Source organism: Vespula vulgaris, chromosome 3, assembly GCF_905475345.1.
Source record: "Vespula vulgaris chromosome 3, iyVesVulg1.1, whole genome shotgun sequence".
Classification (NCBI taxonomy): domain Eukaryota; kingdom Metazoa; phylum Arthropoda; class Insecta; order Hymenoptera; family Vespidae; genus Vespula; species Vespula vulgaris.
The window spans coordinates 6,506,303-6,527,164 of record NC_066588.1 but is presented as its reverse complement, the minus strand read 5'-3'; the positions used below and the strand labels follow the sequence as shown (position 1 = coordinate 6,527,164).

At 38.1% G+C, this 20,862-nt stretch overlaps 1 protein-coding gene across 6 annotated transcripts in view; it reads left to right on the top strand.

Annotated features, from left to right (window-relative positions):
- The window catches only part of LOC127062828 (protein neuralized), a 65,475-nt gene that overhangs the window by 37,625 nt on the left and 6,988 nt on the right, over positions 1 to 20,862 (top strand). For 2 of the 6 annotated variants that reach the window (XM_050991668.1, XM_050991664.1), the window contains exon 2: positions 19,079 to 19,245. In XM_050991668.1, the coding sequence (XP_050847625.1) occupies positions 19,079 to 19,245 (167 nt within the window). Of the gene's footprint in view, positions 1 to 1,696; positions 5,191 to 8,979; positions 9,706 to 11,657; positions 12,028 to 17,619; positions 18,495 to 19,078; positions 19,246 to 20,862 lie in introns of those variants that run through there. The other 4 variants (XM_050991665.1, XM_050991667.1, XM_050991670.1 and 1 more) reach the window with 4 other exon arrangements.

Genomic DNA, 20,862 nt, shown 5'->3' with positions numbered 1-20,862 from the left:
GATCGATACGTTTTGATAAATACGTAAAGATTCTTAGTTAAGAAAAAGGCAAGTAGATAAGCATCCAGTCTCTGTTTCCTGTTGGTAGATATCGAGAGCGGAAACGAGCTGAAATCATTAGCGGAAGTTGATGTAGCCTAATCGTTTTCCTGCTTATATCGAATTTTTCTATAGATAAGTGATTTATCTCGTTAAATTCGAATGACGAGCGAATATTTTGCTCTTTCAAGGAGAAAGAAAATAAGGGAAGATAAAAATACACGTCGACGTAAATACATATAGCAGTTTCGAGTTTGAACGCCACGCGAGTTGGGCGAACAGTTATCCATACTTGCGAAGTAGTTAGTAAAAAGTCATGGAAATGATAATTAAAAAGTTTTATTTCGTTATTCCACGAAGGTGCTGGAACGTAACTCGTGCCGGTTCTTAATTACAGGTAGAACGAACGTGGCATTATGATGAGGATAGATTAGATACTTGCGAGATATTCGTTTCTAAGAAATGAACAGAATAGAGAAAGAAAGATAGTAATAGTAGTAGAAAAGCTTGTTCCATCAAAAGGGATCATATCTCTCGTACGCATATGAAAGCAAAGGAGAAGGAAGCAAGGTGCGTGAACACCCTAGGTTAGGGCGCACGTGCATTCCCTCTCTCTCTCTCTCGTACACACATATACACATGGACACATTCTCTCTCTCTCTCTCTCTTTCTTCTTTACCTTCCCTCTGCGTAAACTTCCTACACCGGAAGCAACCAACGTAGATTTAATAGTGCTAGTACGTAAGTAAAGTATATGTGTTTTGCATCTGACGCTAGGGGCGAGCACGTGCTCTGAAATGCATGAAAATGCATCGAGTCGTTCCATTAAATAAATTAACGTTTTTATTTATTATAAAATCCTTCCTTTTTCTACGTATCTCCCTTTTCTTACCTTTTTAATGAGATTTTCTTTTCGAGTTCAATCTTCGTTAAACAAAAAAAAAAAGAAAGAAAGAAAAGGAAAGAGAAAAAAAAATAAAAAGAGAGAAAATAGAAACACGTCGAAGAAATATAAGGCTTATGAATAGTTTTTTTTATTATCTTCTATCGACTTTTTTTTAAAGGGCAACAAGTAATTTTGTTATCGAAGCAAAAAGCCACTGATATAATTTACTATCGACTGAAAGAAAGTACGCGAGTAAGTGAGTGAATGAGAGAGAGAGAGAGAGAGAGGGCAGATTGTGTAAGCACACCGCACGGCATGTAACTGCCGAACATCTGTCGTCGTATGTGAAGTGCCATATACGAGATGCGATCCAGAGACAGAGGAAAGCCCGAGGCCTTGCGTGAGAGCTTTTCGTTAGCCCTTGTGCGATAGTCGACTCTCTAATTAAATTTCTTTCTTCCGATAATACGCTTATCTTCGAAAAATGTTCTTTTTACATTAATACGGAACGTTCAGCCATTTTTGTTCTCTTCCATAATATTATATCTACTTGGAACTTGCGTTGTTTTAATAACAGCAAATGAAAATCATCCTTGGAATATTAAAGAAAGCATTTGTAAGGACATTCGTTAAAGAGAAAAGAAGAGAGAGGGGAAAAAAAATGTATTTTTCTTCCCCGTCGTCTCGAACGACGAAGAGAACCCACGTTGAGATTTATCGAGGCTGCCTTTTTAAGGTTTCCTTTTTTTTCCCCTCTCTTTCTTTCCATAGATGCTCTACTGCCCCCCAGGAGCATTCACCGTGGTTTTTATGGAACAAACGTTGAGACACCGACGACGAAGCCATTCTTCGATCATCGAGCTTTCGTCTGGCAGCGAGCTGGCTTCTTTCTCTCTTTCTTTCTTTCTCTCTCTCTCTCCCATCCCTTTTCTTTCATGCTTCAGTGTCATCGTACTCCGCATATTAAGACATTTTCCTTTTTAAACCGTTTCATATTACTTGTTGTTGTATAATAGAATTAAAAAAAAAAAAAAAGGAAGAAGAAAGGAAGAAAAAGAAACAAGAGCTTTTGCGATCACCTTTTTTTTATCTTCAATTTTAATTGACTTTCAAGTGACCATACATGATTCGTTTCAATGGATGACTCATTTTTAGGAGCGCGAGTGAAGGGTCGTAACGACTCGCGAAGAGACACGAATCCCTAGGAACCCTACACCCTCGCGTATACGTATTACTCTCGGGACTTGAGACTGCTCTAGACTTTAATGGAACAAATGTTGCGAGACCGAATCCCTTTTTCGACTATGATCAAATAACAACCGAGTAAAGTTCTCTGCTTTTAAAGCAATCCTAACACTCTTTCGTTTACTCGTAAAATAAGCGATAAACCATCTTAACTAGCTAGTATCCCGAACGTTCTGGTAAAAGAAAATCATGCTAGGCAATTAAGGATTTCCTGGATTGAAATATACTTTACGCTTTTACGATCACTCAATCATTCTTTCTTTTTTCTTTCTCTTTTTCTTATTCTTCTACTACTACTTCTTCTTCTTCTTCTTCTTCTTCTTCTTCTTCTACTTTTTTTTTCTAACAGCGCGATGAAAAATACTACGATTGATATTTCCACGAGACTCGATAATTGGCAGTATTTATCTCAAAAGTTTTATATTTATGAGAATGGGAAACATTGAAACTCGAAACAACACGCCATTATAAAACTTTCCGTTTCGTTTACGAATTTTTCAAATAGATAAAAGCGTTGCAATATTTCCTTTTTTTATCGATAACGAAATCGAATGTTAAAAATCATTATTTTATCTTATATCAGAAATCATATTTTTACGAGAAAGACGAAAAGACGAACATTTTCTCCGGTGACGTTTCACTCTCTCTCTCTCTCTCTCTCCTTCTCTCTGTCTCTTTTGACATAAGAATCATTTCAGTAGCAAAATAACGTATTCAAGTCGTTATAAAAATCATCGACCTAGTGTTCCACCTAATTTCTCGCTCGTTATACGAAACATCCTTTCCGCCTACCTAATCTACTACGAAATGCGAAATGAAAGACGAGAAGAAGGAAGGACGACCCACGCGTAATTTAGATAGAGAAAGAACATGGCGCCTCAATGAAGAAGTCAATGGCTGAATGGAGAATGGACGATGATTTAATTGTCGAGAGTGTCAAAGTTCAAACGGTAACCGTGACGTGACCCTTCGTTAGAATCACACTTTCTCATCCCTTTTATCACCACCCACGTATCGTTCAAAGCAACGTCCATTATTACTTCTAATCGCAGGAAGTTTGTCAATAATAACGTATGCACAGTTGCCTCAATTAGCTCGATTTTGCTCGAATAAAGAGCTGGGTCACTCGATGATCATCGTTGTCATAATGATCATTAACCATTCATTAAAATTGATCGATAGATCGTTCTAAAAAGGATTTCATTGATATTAAGAAAAGTTTACTTTCTCGGAGAGTACAGTCGAATAAAGGACTTAATTGCTATCGTTAATTGACTTAACGATCTTATTCTCTTATTCTTCCTCCCATCTTTATTCATAAAGTTAGCAAACAGGCCAATTTCATTATACAACGAGAAGGTAGTTAATAACAATTAAGATAAATCAAGTACACAGAGTACATAGACATTTGTATTTCTTTTTATTCATTCTGATTGTTTATCAGTGAAGCTTTTTATATCGAATCTCGAAAGATTCTCTCATCGATCGTTGAACGAAGCAAAGCGAGATACTAATTTCAAGAAATTCCTCGAAGGCCACGTGTGGTGAGCCGCGAAAGTGCTCGTTTTGCGATAAACCAACGTCGTTCGAGTAAACGCGAATGAAAACGGCCGACATTATCGTCTAGTCGAGGTAAACATCAACTTCCTTCGATTTCTTCGTTGCCGATCGAAAGGGGAACGATCACGATGGAGATTCAGGAATAGAGAACGATTTCAGGATCACTCATTTCGTAATTTTGAAGTTGGTAATTACGGTATCGGTTGTATAAAATTGACCATAGTATTTCAATATTCGATGAACGAGCAAACTATCGCGAATGCAAATTTCGTCTGTTGGTTAGGGATCGCGAAGAAACGATGTCGTAATCGGGAATTTCGGTGTAAACTTCATTCGACTTTCCGGCGTTTCTTCGACTTGATTTATGTATCTTCGCGTTGATCGTCTTCTGTGAATCGTCAGAGTTTCGAAACTTCTCGAAAACTGGGATGTAAACAACCAGAGAGAAATTTCAACTTGGTTTCCGTCCGAGATCGCTTTTCTAACTTCGTGTCGTTGTCTCTCGTCGTTGTCTCTCGTTGAATGAGTTTCAAAAAGAAATGTGCAGAGTTTATTCGGTGAATACGCATTCGAGAGAGAGAGAGAGAAAGAGTCTTCAACGTTAATCGAACGCACTCGAGGTCGTCCTTCTTGATAACGCACGAGTAATTCGATCGGTGGACACGTCGACGACATTAACGAGACCTCTCCCATGCATTACCACATACATACAGATATCTAGCTATACGTAGACAAATTTCCATAGACTCTTCTTGCTCATTGTTCGGTGAAAATCGCATAGGTTTCTCTTTAGGAAAGAACGGCCACACGATTAACCGTGATTTCACCTTAATGGTCCACCTTGGTAACCTCTTCGAGCTTCAACAAGCCTTTTAATAAAGTCTACTTGCCTATCTGAACGAACTATCCCGCTTATTTGCCTTATAATTCATATCGAAAGAAATTGCATGGTATCATCTTTTATTTCCGATCGTGCGTACTCGAGACTACTTCCGTTTCGAATTTACGAGTGGAACGAATCTTTCGTATAGAGTCGATAGAAAGTTCGAAAGTAGATCTAAGGATAAATTAATAAATATTTTTAGACAAATTAGTTTTATACAAATAAGACATCTTCCTGAAATTATTTTTCTTTATATTTCATGAATCATTAAAATTTGCATCGTTATGTAAAACGGAAAGGTATTTGTCGCGTCGTAAAGAATTTTATTTCAAATCTATTTATTTTTTCTCGCGGAACTACGAATTATACGAGAGTGATCGATTTTATAGGGAAACGCGAATGGATCCATCTGCCATTAATATCCTGAGGGGAGAAACCGACCGTTCCTTGATCCCTTCCTGTCGCGAGAATACAGATCTCTCTCTCTCACTCTCTCTCTCTCTCTCTCTCTCTTATTTTCTCTTATGTAGGATAGCTTGGAGCCGTTCGTGGGAATTCACATGCAAATTGAAGCAAGGTAGTATTCTTTCACCTCCTCTTCTTCCTCTTCTTCCTTCTCCTCCTCTTTCTCTTTAAAATATACATACACGCCAAAAGCAAGTATCCGTTGATAGAAAGAAAGATTATTTTTTCAAACTCATATCGAACTTTTTTCGTCGAAGAAATAAAAATAATTGACGTAATACCTATGACGCTTTTACCGTAGAAAACTCGAGTGTTGGAAAAGCGTGTGAGTTCGAGAGCGTCGATCAAAGCTTACCGAGATTCGGCGTTGATCGCGAACCAAAAAATGAGTGAAATTTCGCTCGACGTGCCCGTCACTTCACCCTCGCTCGTTCTTTCACTCCGTCGTTCGAAGGGAGAGTACCTCTCGCGTTATTTTTCGTTTTATTTCAAAAGAGGTACAAAGAGAGAGAGAGAGAGAGAGAGAAAGAGAAATCGTTTTTTCCCAAGCGTCGAAGCGAAGTTAAGCGTCATCGTATGGCTATCATCATAGTCGATAAATCGAATCGATAGAAACGAAACGTAAAGAGAAATCGACGAGATTGGTAAATAAAGATTTTCTTTGAAATTCGTCGAGCTTGGAATAGTGTACGATATAGAGAAGGACGAAATAAAAGCTTTATCTCGTTGCCTCTTTCTCTCTCTCTGTCTCTCTCTCTCTCTGATGACAAACGAAGCGAAGTCCTTGTCGTGAGCATATATATACATATATAGTGCGTGCAGAGCTTGCATATCGTTATCAACCCCCTGACAACAGCCAGTCTGCTCTGTCGGGGGCGGGATCGATACAGCTTCTATTACGATATCAACCCCATGGACGAGCATGGTGGTAGTAGTAGTGTTCCTGGTGGTAGTGGTAGTAGTGGTGGTACGTACCACCGCTGCTGCTGCTGCTGCTGCTGCTACTGCTGCTGCTTCTGCTACTGTTGTTACTGCCTGGACTTGGTGGGGTTGAGCTCGGTGTCGGCTTCCATGGAAATTCTATAGAAAATCCGCTACACGACTCCCAAGGCTTAACGCGTTCGTCCCTTCTACCTGCCCTTCTTGCTTTGACTTCAAACGTACTTTTTTCCCCTATTTTTTTTCGGATGGCCGAGGTATCACGGAAAGGGAAATTCATCTTATCAATAGAAACGATCCTCATTCGTAACAAGTATTCGTGCCTTTACTAAAAACTCTAGAAATGGTCCCTCGTATAAAGTCATTCTTATTACAACATAGTAATTAAATTTAATTACAAGATAGATTAATGAGATATGGGGAAAAAATATTTGGTCCTTATTAACGATCTCGATTATTCAATTTTATGGTATCATTTCTAATAATAATTACGGGTAAGATCAACGTACTATTTTTATTCTACGGTAATATTATGATCGTTCCACGGTCAACCTAACAAAAACAAAAAGAAAAGAATAACAGAGTATTCGTTCGCTCTTCTCGTTTCCATGGAAGGGTGACGATCGATCAGTCCGGACGAGTTCGTTGCCGTTCACTGAGACGCTCTCTACCGACATTGTTACTCTATACATCGAATATAACGTAACGTTGTTCTTCCAAGTGATCGAGAAGAGTAAGTACATAGGGTCCAGGTTCTCGACCCTAATCTGATCCTGATGCGTATATTATACGCGCGAACATTATGCGATCAAGTATGCTAATGCTCCGTGAAAATCATCGAGCCGCAAACGATCGGTATTTCGACGTCGATCGCGTCATTTGCTATGTTCACGCATCTCCTCCTTCTTATTAATACACGAACAAGCGTTTCCTTCATCAATCAATTGAGGATTTTCTCTCCTCCATCTGATACGCATGGAAAATTATCATGCACGGTAGCACAACGAATCGCATTTGGACTCACGGGAAATTAACTTTTCCATGTTATCGCCGATGGATTTATTCGTCGTGCGTGAAACGTTTGAGGAGAGTCATTCTCTTCGATCTCGGAAAGCTAGATAGAAACTTTCAAAGGGATAAATCGATCGAGCACAGAGTCGACATCACGACGTGAATTTTCTATTTGCCAAGAACTTCGACGTTTCTTCCTCTTCTTATTCTTCTTCTTATTCTTATTCTTATTCTTTTATCTTAGACTTGAGAAACGTGACGTAATATACGCGCGAAGCGTATAAAATCCTTTTGTTTGTTCATCGAACTACGTGCACCATCATGATGCACTTTAATTACTCCCCGATGCGACGAGAAAGATTCAGCGAGGCAGAAGCGAAGCAAAGTATAAAAATAATTCTCTCTTCAACATCGAAAGGTCGTATCCATCTATATTCCCATCATCTTTTTTTCCCCCTTGACAATGTTAACATTCGCCCCCGCAAAGAGAAGACTCGGATAGTCGCCGCTATCACGAGCAGATGTTCCACATTATGGTAAATCATATGTTACGTATCTTATATGACTCGTTAAAAGGGACGATGAATTAATTATTAACAAGATGACTCTTGAAATAACTACTTTCTGTTACGAACCAAGTTATACTTAATGCAATACAATTATACTTCATTCGTTCATTCTTAGACAAAAGGAAATACAAACATTCATTAATAAAAGATTAAGAACAAATATCATGAGATATGGAAATAAGTGTCTTCGATCGAAATAAGAGCAAACGATTTTATAAAAATCTTTAGTAAGAGGGATGAGCGAATTAACGTGATGGTATGGGTAATACTTATCTCGAGGATAAAAAACACAGTCCACTTTATGCGTGCCATCATAGAAGCATAGTCGATCGATATTTCGGGGGGCTAGTCGGTATAATATCATTCTATCTCTTTCTCTCTCTCTTTCTCTTTCTCTTTCACTCTCTTTTGCTTTCGTAGGGTGCTGAAATTCCAAAAGGCAGCCACTCTTTTGTGCCACCCTCCTCCCTCCCTCCTCTCTTTTTCTCTCTCATGTTCTTTTTTAGTTTATCCCCACTATTTAAATGTATAAGGAAAAAGAAAGGTGGGGGAAAAGAGAAGGTCTACGCCAATGTCGAAAAGGCCCGGTGTTCTCTCTTACTACTGCTGGCTTTTCGAGGCCAGGTGGTGCGCAACCGTTGTCACGGCTTCTTTACCATCCCCAAAGTCCCTCTCTCTTCACTCCTCACCTCCCTTCTCTTCTCCACTCTTGCATCACTCCAACATCGTCCTCGTCGTCGTCGTTATCGTCGTCGTCGTCGTCGTCGTCGTCGTCGTGGTCGTCGTCGTCGTCGTCGTAGTCGTAGTTGTCGTCCTTTGCGAGCAGCTGCAGCTGCGACATACATACGCATACATTTGCTTTTTCCTAAATACTCCGAACGTATATACATACGTGTAAGTACATTTATTACGCGAAAAAATCATTCATCAAACCGACTGTATCATTTTATAATTGTATATCTTAAAAAGAATTCTTTTAAAAAGGTAGGACGATTTTAACGAGTTTAAATGTGGGACGATTGTTATTTTATGATATTGAATAAAATGGGCATTTGAGGTAATAGGTCGTGGTCAGTGTTTAAATAATGTCTTAAGAAAGATAAGAGATAATAATAGGATTGATCATAGGTTTCTTCGATGAAATCTTGATAAATGAAACGGTTCGAATAAAGAAGGATTCTCATTGATGATAAGCGTTCTTATCTCAAAGATATATATATATATATATATTTATATGTATGTATTGTTGTACGTATCTATATGTATATATATATATATATTTACATGTATATGTACACAATATCTCCGTTCAAAAATACGTTGTAGAAGTTTTTTTTTTATTTTGTAAGGTTTCGTGCTGCTGGCTCGTACGTGCGGGCGCTTCTCTATATGTATATGTGTGTAAAAGAGAGAGAGAGAGAGAGAGAGTACACACAAATATAAGCACGCACGTTACGAATACATATACACATACACATACACGATCGTGCGCTTGGATAATGACAGCAGCAAGGAGTTGGGGCAGTAAGCAATACAGCAGATGGGGAGTAGTTTGCTTCAGCAACGAAAGCCAGTCGTTGTAGTGGCGTGGTTCAAGCTGCCCGCCTTTTACCGACGACTCCGCGTTCGTTTTCGTTAGGTTTCGTTTCGTTCAGATTTTTTTCTTTATTCCTCTTTGTTCTCCTATTCGTTTTCCATCCGGTCTCGATCGCGAAAATCACGGAAGTGAAATACTCTCGCGTGCACGTGCATCTTTGTATATATGTGTGTGTGTATATATATGTGTGTTTGTTCCTTACCTTCCAACCCCCCTCCTTTTTGTAATACTCCAGCGCCATCTTTTCTTTTCCCCTTCTACCCTTAAATCTCAATATATTCTACCCCTTATCCCTTGAGAGACATCTCGAAATTTAGCGGGATTTTCAAAATTAATTATCAAGTGAAAAAAAAAGGAAAAAGGTAAAGAAAGAAAAATTTCCTTATGAATTCTGGTAAGAATCGTTGACTAGAAAAAATGATGGCTTTGTCTTGTCATCGACCGAGACGACCGTTGACCGTTAACAGGGCCACCAGAGTGGCACAGTTGAGGCTCTTGTCAAAAGCTTTCGGTGAGTATAACAAAAAAAAAAAAAAGAATCTAAAAGAAGGCAAGCTTCCTCTTTTTTTCTCTTTCCTTTTTTCTCCCCCTTCCTTTCTTTCTCTCCCTACATTCAATTTCTTTCGACCAAGCGACCAACTCTCCCGCTAAGGATCTACCAACGCGTCCTGCGTTACAAGCATTTTATAGAGCGTGAACCATCATCTCACGAGTGCTCTCTAATAATAACTGAATGGTAAACTAAAATTACATTAGATTAGAATCGTCGAGATTTTTATTTTTATTCTTTTTTTTTTTTTTTTAATCTACATTTCTTTTTAAGTATTTCATTACAACGATCGTCGATGGCGGGTCGCGTAGCATTTTTCTGAAAGAAATGAAATAAGTAAAATAAAAGAAAAAACATAAATGTCGAATAAAAAATTTAATCAGTCGAGAAAAAGGAATGTGTAATATTTAAAAAAGGGTAGGAGAAAGGGGGAGGGCCACACCCAAGACGATTATTTCTCGAAATTGGCGCACTGTTAGCTCATTCTCGAATACTTAAAACACGCGTCTCTTTGTCGTATCCACAAGGAAGTAGAATTTCATTAACGCTTCTCTCTACCATGAGTCATCATTCAGCGACGACAGCAATGACAACGTTCTCGCAGTAGTCGCTGCGAGATAAAACCCATAGAAAAGAAGGTTTCTAAGTAAAAACGAATTAGTTTAAATATCGTTCCGAATCATAAAGAAAATCGCAGAATTTCTAATACCTTAACAAGCGATCCTTCATCGTTTAATTAATCGTTTAAATTGGATCGGTGCATCGCGTAACTTAAAATAAAAAAAAAAGAAAAAAAACAGTCGTTTTCTTTTCAACCATATTTGTACTTTTTTCTTTGCAATTTCTCTTATCAAAAAATTCCAAACAAGTCGTGCTCGATTACGATCTATTTTTCTTATCTAAAATCAACAGTTTCTATTTGAACTATTCGATATGAAAAACGTAAGAGATAAAGTACGTAAAACAAAGTTTCAATTTAATTATCGAGATTCGACAATTTTCAAAGATATGATAAAATAATAAGGATTAGGATTTCTTGATTATTTTCGATAAACATGCGTCATCTTTCTCGACACATCGAATTAGTCTTTGAACGAGCGATTCGAGCGGAAGGGAAACCGTTAATCTCCCTGTTCAAAGCACATAAAAAAAAAAAGATCGAAAGGGGCTGGTCTCGTTTTCTCCTTCTCATTTTCCTCCTCTTCCTTCTCCTCCGCTAGCTCTTTCTTTCACTTACACCCCCGCAAATTCTGAACTTGAAAGTTAACGTGTGAAACGTGACAGATGTACAACTCTTCGTCTATTTTATAGGGAACGTTTATAGAAGGGTGTACGAGAGCGAATTAGAACGTGCCACCCTATTTCGTTTAACTTCGTTAATCCGATTGTTCCATAGATCGTTTGTGGTTGGTCGGCTCCAGTTTTAAAAATGCCGCGCTATGGGAATTCGCACTTGTCGTGTTTTGCTATCCCTTTGGAAATTGACCTAGCTCGAGCGTTTGTACGAACTTAACCAACTTGGTTTACAATGATGATTAGAATGAAGAAAGACAAATTATATAGTTTGCGTTCGAAGACAAAGGAAGGAAAAGGAATGAAAGAATTTTTCGTGGAACCCGACGAGACGGTCGCGAGGTCAAAGAAATCAGAAAACTCCGTTCCTTCCTTTCAGAATAGATAGAGATCTTTGGTCCTCATTGAGTACGTTGACTTCGAAACGAGTAGACCTAATAGATGAGCTCGACGATTCTTGATAGGTTTCATCCTTTTATCTCTTGTTCTTTTTGAACAATATTTTTCCAATGATATTTTACATTGAAAAAAAAAAAAAGAAAGAAAACAAGTAGACGATTCCTTAAACAAATATTTATTGTCATCGAATAGAATGAATTATTCACAAGTTGCAAGAAAATAAATTTATCAAACGTATCATCTTATATCAATTACATTTAAAATCGAAATCATTAATATAAATATAAAATAATTATAAATGCCTCGCCCTGAAAATACTTCTCTACCATTTATCATAACGGTCCAAGAAAATCTTACGGATTTCTCGTCGATATCCGTTCGCGAGTCTAAGTTCAAAGACCCTTTCGTATCGTTATATCTAATTTTCCCCTAATCGTTCTAGCGCATCTTACTCGATCGCGTGTGCCTACTGGTAGCTTAATATGGCAATTGTTTACGATCGCTAGGAGGACGCGAGCACGCGAAAGAGTCGTTCCTCTCTTTAATCATCCAAGCAAATCGTCTACATGGAAAAGATACACAGATACAAACGTACGTATATGTATACACACGAAAATAAGTCTCTTTCGTTTCTCCTTTGGTACGAGCACGCGTTATTATGATTTCAGCGTGCCTCGCACATTGCCACCTTGCATAACCCATATTACCAGTACCAGTTAAAGAGTGAGAGAGAGAGAAAGAGAAAGAGAGAGATAGAAATAGGAATATCTACTCCTAGTCTCGAGACTAGGTAGCTCAAGAAAGATCACGGCGTCGGGCGTGGGAACAAGGCCCCTCCTGCTCGCCTCTTCCTATACTAATACACTCACCATCGGTATACACATAGATCTAACTTCTAATACGTTCACAAGCGGCGTCGAGCCGTGTCGACGGAAGAAAATTACTCTGGCTTCCCTGCAGCAGAACTTTAACAGTACCTCGACAGTCAGCAGCCTCCTTTGGCTCGAGGTCGAAGGACAAGGTACTAGAGATTAGAAAGAGGAGAAGAGGGAGCTCTGCTTAGAAATAGAGTCATGTTTTCACACTGAGATATCTACTAGATTTTCTCTTTCTTTATGGTCGACGATATAGTTTAATCGATTATTTTTCATTAATCGTCGAAATTTTTTTCAAGTAATTATAAAGTAACCTAGTATTCGAATTAAATATGATGATTAGAAAGTGATTCGGTTCCGAACCGACGAACCGTTTGAAAGATTTTTCTCTCATCTTTCATTTTTACCTTCTATTCTATACCAGGTCGGGGAAAGAGAGTGAATCGTGTTACTCATCGAACGTACGAGATTAAAAGTCGACACGATTCGTAAGGGGAATATACAGGTCGTCAATCGAGTTCTCCATTTCTCTCTCTTTCTCTCTCTCTCTCTCTATAGCTCGGTCAAGGCTCCGTTTATTTACATCGTGCAAAGTGCAGAGCGTTCACATCGGGCGTGCATTGTCCTATTGGAAACGCTTTCACTTGGTCAAACTATGAAGAGGAGAAGAGACACACACACAAAGAGAGACAGAGAGAAAGAGAGAGAGAGAGAGAGAGAGAGAGATAACATCGAAAGCTCTTCAAAATGTAATTTAATCCAGTTTCCTTTTCAACTTGTAACATCTTCGATCAAACTTCATTAATGATTTCCTTTCGTCTTGCAAAATACATGAAAAGTCTAGGTAGGAATGTTAACACCATGATCGAGGTCGTTCTATTATTTGATCTTGAATATCAAGCATCTTGTGTGAGGACAGCTTGCTAAATCCTCTCGGCATTATTCATCACAGACTCGCGGATATATCCGCGGCTCTTTCTAAAGACGTGAGAAGGAGTGAGAGAAAGAGACAGAAACAGATAGAGAGAGAGAGAGAGAGTGAGTGAGAGAGAAAGAGAAAGAGAGAGAGAGAGATGCACACTTCCGTGCGAATGTGTGTCAAGAGTTTCCCACGAGATGTACCGCCAGCAAATGGCAACAACATAAGCGCGGGCATAGACCAATTACTATAGCACTATATACTTATTGACTCGCCGATTTACATGTACGATCGATTGAAAGCTACGACACTGTATCGGGTTCTCGTGGCGGTCCTTCGGTCGTTTCTAAGGATTTCCTAACGACGAGTCCTCGAGCCATCGAAAGTCAACGTGTTTTCGCGCTTTTTCATCGATTCCCACCAGGATCGTTTTGCAAATGAAGGTGTAGCAAGAGCTGATAAAAGACATGGTATTTAGATCGAAACGTGATCGATCGTTAATGTTGCTTTGTTTGCCTTTTCTTTTTCCTTTCCTTTTCCTTTTTTATTTTCGTTTTTTTCTCTTTTGTTTCGATTTTTTAATTAATTGATCTATTAATCTTCTCTCGGTAAGATTTGCATTAGCGAAGGAATTCTCGATCGATCACTTTCGACAAAGAAATATTTTCAAGGATGTTCCTCTCTAGAGCAACGCTCGATCGAATTCTCAGCTTTCTGTCGGGCAACCGGTTTTCGAATACAACTCAATTTCATCGGTGGTGGGACGAAGTCGTTCACGAAACTTTATATTCTTGCGAAGGAAGTCCAGGATCAAAGAAAAAGAAAAAGAAAAAGAAAAAGAAAGAGAAAGATCAGCGAAGAAAAATGGATAGAGACCGCGTCGCTAAGGTAGCAACAACGTATGTTCTCTGCACTCTCGCGTCATGGTAAGGATCGCGGCTCGTTGAGTAAGTCAACGTTGTAATCATGGTAATTTAGTCTTCGCGAAGACAGTATTTATCTTTAATGACGGTGATACCTACGCGTCGCGAGGTAATTCTTCGCAAACTTCACTTATACTTCCGTATTTAAACCCTTTCTTACTAATCTCTAATCGACGTTTCTTTTCATCTATAGATCGTATACCGTAATGATATATCTTTTTAATAGTTTAATTGTCATCGCGTACAAATCTGTATTTTCATTTTAATAATTAATTAAATGAGGAAAGAAAAGGATTAAATCTAGAATACTTGAAAGCCTTGTAATTTTCTTGGTAGTTCTCTTTTTCTTTTCTTCTTCTTTCTCTTTTTTATTTATTTATTTATTCTTTCTTTCTTTTCTATAATGTTCTTATTCTTTTTTTCTTTTTAATTAACCCGAATTAAGATTTTCTCCAAGAGTATCACGAGATGAAATTAATTTTCTTAATCACTATACGCGAACGTTGCAGTTAGTTAGTTAGTCGTAATAGCAGTAACGGAGAAGCTACTTGGAAACAATGCGTGCGATCGGAGAGCCAAGTTCGTAGCCTATTAACGATCGTACGTGACCAGAGAGATCGAAGGATCGATAGTTGCCAGGTTGAAAGGCCGGATTTACGATGATCGACGACGATCTACGACGACCTCAGCGTAATCGTCGGGAGTGCCTTACCGTTTGTACGTGCGTTACTTCGATCATCGTAGTTCCTCTTTTACGAGCTTGCCAAAGATCTCTCTAGGCTCTTACCGTTCTTCGGAAGCTTCGTTATTGATGGAAAACAAACAGGAGATTTTCTCGCTACCGAATTGCGTTTATTTTTCTTTTCTTTTATCTACTTTCCCTTCTTTTTTTTCTATTATTATCGCATTGTTATATATTCGTTATTTTATCGTGTTAATTCAAAAGAGCTTGTCATTCTTCCCCGCTAATTAATGAAAAATTTCGAATGAAAAAAAGAAATGATACGATTAAGTAACGATCAACGAAATATCGAGATATCTTTTCACTTCGACGAATGAAAATCTCGGGAAGAGATTTTTCGAGTTAAAGATAATAGGATGGTGTGGTTTTGTTAACACAACACGCTTAAACTATAGTGCTACAAATGCTAGCGTGGGAATCTTATGACGTATACCGTTGCATCTCATCGTTCTCGTTGGTCTCGCCGAACAAACCGTGACTCCATTTGCCCTGACGATTACCACTTTTGTCCGTCTCGATGGAAGGTGTTTTCCCTTGGCGACAAGAGTACAGGAAAATAAGAGAAAGATGAGAATAAGATAGACGTTTAGAATCGCGCGAATCGTTCCGTTCGATAGCCGTGACTATGCTCGGAAAGTTAAACTTTTTTATCATATTTTTTCTCCAATACTTTTTCCCCTTAATCCTCTGTAACATTTCATTGAATAAAAGAATCTGACGGATTCGCATTAAGAACAAAGAGAAATAATCGACGATAAAAAAAAAATCATGAAAAAGTGTCATTTTATATAATCCATCGGTTACATTAAAAAGAAAAGAAAAAAATTAATAAGAAATCGTTACATCGTTCGATTAAATAAAAGTTATTTAATATCAGGAATTACTCGAATATTTCTATGACTCATTGTATAATATAATATAAAGTAGTCAACGACATCGATCGATCTATCGAAGCGAATGGAATTTCTGCGAAACCCGAGCCAAGCTCATTTGTCTGCACCTTTGAACGTTTCTACGTCGATGATTTGCAAACTGGTCGGCATAGTTATCAAGTTTTAAGAAGGAGTAAGGACAAAGTGACAGTGTTAGGTATATTAATCGATAAAAAAGAACTAGTTTTACGATCGATATTATATTCGATATCAAATGCATTCGTTTTTCGTTAAGTAAATGGATATTCTTTCACTTAAACTCACGAATAAAAAGATATTGGTGGTTTGTAGATAAAGTGACTTAAAGAAGTTCAATCATGGCGTTAGCCACATAATAGATAGTTCGACTCTTTCGTATTAAAAAATAATAATAGTAATAAAAGTCATGAAAGATTCCAAACGTAACAACAGAATTTATTACGATCGAGTAAATCACTCAATTTATTTTCCTTTTATATACCTTCCCTTTCGTGACTCTTCTTTATCAAGTTTCGTCTTTGGACGTGAGAAAAGAAGAGTTGAATTTTTACCACGAAAAGATGTAGTCTTTTTTAACCAGTAATTTCTTCTTCTTCTTCTTCGTCTTTTTCTTTCTTCCATCCATCTTGGGCCGGAAACGATCGGAGAGAAATGGTACTGGTTCACGAAAAGCTTCTTAACGAGAGAACATAATGAAGATCGCAAACAACCAGTAGTAGCTATTATTATAGCTATTGCTAATCGGTGATAATATCCTTGTAAAATCTTGGAAATCACAAGCTATCTTGTCCAAGCTGTTACGAGATGTAATAAGAGATACGTAAAGAATAAAAATGAGAAAAAGAGAGAGGGAGAAAGAGAGATAAAATTTTTTTTTTTGTTTTTTTTTTACAAAAGAGAGATACGAGAAAGACAGAGAACGAGTAAATTAGAAATTACAATCATTTCTCGACTGGTTCCTAATACGCGCCTTACCAGGAGCGTGAGAAACCAATCGTCTACTCATTTTTACCGCAGATCCATAGATCTCGTATAGGAATTACGATCAACGCTTTAAGAGAGAACTGTTTCGGTTCGTTAGAGAATTAATCAGCACTCGAATTAATATACCAAGCTCGAGAACTCGATACCGACTTCCTTTTGCATTTTTTTTTTTTTTGTTTTATCTTCACGTTTCCTCTCGTTCCATAGATCGCAACACGATCGAGAAATCGATAGATAAACAATTTATCTTTACCGACTTTTTTGTTTCGTATTTCTTTCGAAACGATTTTAATTTCTTTTGGATTTTTCAATCATCCGTATTTCAGGAAACGATCTAATGAAAAATAAGTACGTACCTGTACGTTTGTACCGTTAGAGTGTTTAGGACCGTCTGATTAGACATTAGCGACGCATCGAAGACACGCGTCGCGTGTTCCAACACATCTTGCCAATCGGAAAAAGAGCTTTTTTATCATCGACGTGACTCGGTTTTAACGAACCACCGGATACACTACAGTGTTCTTCGTTTCTTTATTTGCAATCTTCTAAAATTCAACGAAATAAATTATTAAGAAAATTCGTACATCCTCTAATTGGTATTAGAAATTAATTATATTATTAAAAGCGATCGGATTTCTTTTTCGTCATCTTTGTTTCTTTTTTTGAAAAATATTAGAAACTATTCTTGAAGAAACAAAATAAATGGTGAACAGCTGACGTATATTTAAAAACCAAGATCCTTGTTAGTTCATTCTTTTCTTTTCTTTTCTTTTTCTTTCTTTTTCTTTTTTTTTTTTTTTTTTTTGTTTAACGAGTCTTTACATCGAAGGAAGTTCAAGAAGCCCGAGAAAATCGCAACACTATAGTTCCCTTCCTTCTTACATTCTCGAAGGGTATTGTATCCCTCTCGAATCGCTGATAGTGATGATGGTGGTGGTGGTTTCGATACATCCGCCTTCCCTTCGAAAACAGGACGAAGCGGAGAAAGCGTATCGCTTTGGGTCCGTTTTGCCGAAGGCACTCTTTCGGCCTCGAACGCGTTTCCGCTACGAAACGTGCGGTTTCCGGTGCGCGGCGCACCTACGACATCGACTCCACACTCCTCCGTCCCTCTTCGTTCGTGCATATCGATATAACTCTCTCGCAGTGAGTAGTCGACTCTCGATCGGATCGGTCGTCGCTATAGACAACCAATCTCAACTATACTAATCTTGGTACATTGTTTCGTGAATGTGTTCGATCATACGTCTAAGTTTTCTTTAAAGAGTAAGAAGCAGTTCTCAAAGAAAAAAAAAAAAAAAAGAACACGAAAAGGAAAACCTTGTCCGATGGATTTATTTATTTACTTTTTTCTTCTACGTTTTTAAAGTGTTCAAAGAGAAAGTGTTATTTAAGACGAAGAAAATCAATCCGATCGAATTGGATCATCTGTGGAATTCTAAGTGAACTCCGATAGCAATCAAGAGGTCAATCAAAATTCGTGACAATTCGAGAATATCAGGAATCGATCAGGACAAAGAATTACGATAGCGAACGCATTCCAAGCATATTCCGATCGATCGACGTCGCCACAAATGCTTGGGTATGAATCGATCGTTGGATTCGCACCGAGTATATCCTCGGAACGTCTCAACGTTCTAGATCATCGAGTCAAAGTTATGAAATACCGAAGGGGCAGTGTACTACGGGGTGCTTTGAGAGAAGGTTCGCGTTTTGCATTCGAGTTACTTCGTTCGTTTTTACCCCCTTTTTTTCTTTTTCTCTCTCTCTCTCTCCCTCCCTCTCTCTCTCTCTTTCTTTTTTCCTCTTCGACCACTTTTTTTCTAGTCTTTCCAAAGCGTTCGGACTTCTTTGTTCTCGAAGTGGCCGACGTCTCGAAGGCATTTCCCGATGAGATGGAAGTCGATATTCGTGCTTTCTTCGACGAGTAGCTCTTGTTAAAAGTAGACGTAGAGAATGAGAGAGAAAGAGATAGACAGATATATCCTAAAATATTACAACGTCAAAGTTTCGACGTAGTCAATTGGAAAAATATTAAATATTATTTAACAATAATTCGATGTTTCCTTCTTCTTAAAGAGATACATAGAAAGAGAGATATCGATTTTTTTCTCCAGGAAATAAACGTGAATTCAAAGTGGTCGTCCTTGAGAGTTATGAAGCAATAATTTCCTCACCAATTTTCTCTTTCTCACAATATATTTCCTATGATCTTCGTGGAATAAAGAGTTAGAGAAGATTATAGACAAAGGATCGACTAATTCCTTCGATGTTTCGTTTTGTTGCAGCACCCAGATCGTCGAGTGCAGGTACCAACAATTTACCACCTCTGACCTTCCATCAGGTGCACGGTGACAATATTCGACTTTGTAATGGCGGGACCATCGCCAGGAGGCACGAGAGCTTCTGCAAGGGAGTCACATTTAGTGCAAGACCGGTCCGAGTCGGTGAGAAGGTGAGTCATCGTGCAATAAACATGGTCCTCGGATGTATTACGTAAGAGATCGAGATCGATATCCTTTTCCATGGTACACAAAGAAAGAGTTCAATGATCTGTATTCATAAAAAACAAAAAAAAACGCAACAACAACAACAATCATTAACGTTAAACGCATTAATATTTCATCAAATAGTTTTTTCCATTTTTACCTCGATCATTTTAAACTTAATAACAAACTTCACTCGCGTAGAATTATATCCGTATAACAGAGAAAAGAGGGTTAAAAACATCAAAGAAAGAAATATAATCTTAGAAGCGATCTCTCGAAGGTCACAGTGATTATTTGCACTCTCGCTTCTTACACGCGCACGTAACATGTGTTCCCTTGTTATCCCTCGCCGATCGTGAGAAATAGGTGACTTTCGTTCCACTCGAGAAATCGTCATTTATATTCTCCATCTATTTCGTATCTATCAAGAAGCATGCCGACCCTGAAGACACAACTATTTTACGTGGGTTGCTCGTTTAGCCGTTGATCTAACCACCGCTTCTTTTCTTGACTTATTCCAACTAATTTATCCGTTCAGAGAGTAGTAGGTATACCTACGCGTTGATTATATAAAATACATGCATGTTTACGTGGCGCCGGTATCTACTATTCTCCTCTCTCTCTCTCTTTCTCTTTCTCTCTCGCAGTTTCTTTTTCTTTCAGTTTATACATGCGTTCTTTTCACTCTTCGAAGGAGATTGGCAGAGCGTAGGCGAATAGGTCGAAGGTTCTACGTGCTCTCCACTGATTTCACCGAGCGTTGTCTCGCATTATGATTTTTTGCTAAAAGAATCTCCGTTGACTCGTTTCTTTCTATACTTCTATACTTAAAGAAATTCAAACGATCGACTCGTAATCAATCCTCGTTTTAATTTAATCTTTAATACATATACCAAGTTCGTCATATTTTTTCAGTTTTATTATAACGCGTTCGTAAAGACAGAAACAAAAAAAAATAGATTATAAAAGATCGAAAGATGATAAGTAACAGGGGCGATAATTTATGAGAAGATTCGTGGCAATAAATTCTAGAGACCTTTCTCAAAAATTCAGATATCATCGAACCGGCACTTCAAAGGCTTATATTTTGTAATAGACTTCCCCGTGGGAGTCATTCATTTCTTGTTAAAAAGGAAAAGAAATATTCGTATAAATTTCGTAGCTGTATTGTACGGAGATACATATACTATATTATGCTATACTAATTCGTGGAATAATGAGAATCGACTCGTCGGTGGGCAAGGATACGTTTATTTTTTTCGCCGAAGCAAGTCGCGAGGCACGATAGCGCGATAATTTCTTCGCAATTAGGTGCATCGCGGAAGCGTGGCCGTTTAAAATTCTTATCCGCGAGGGATCTCCAGCTGACTGCTACTGAATATAATAAGCGATTTCAAGCTGAACGTTACATTAGTTAATATTAATTAATACGCTATGCTGTGTGTGGGGAAACTCGAAAGAAAGAGAGAGAGAGAGAAGAGATAGAGATAGATGGATAAAAAAAAGAGAAAGAGAGAAAGAGAAAGAGAATCCTTCGTAGGTAACGTTTTATTAACTACCGAAACGAGCGTACGAGCAATGAA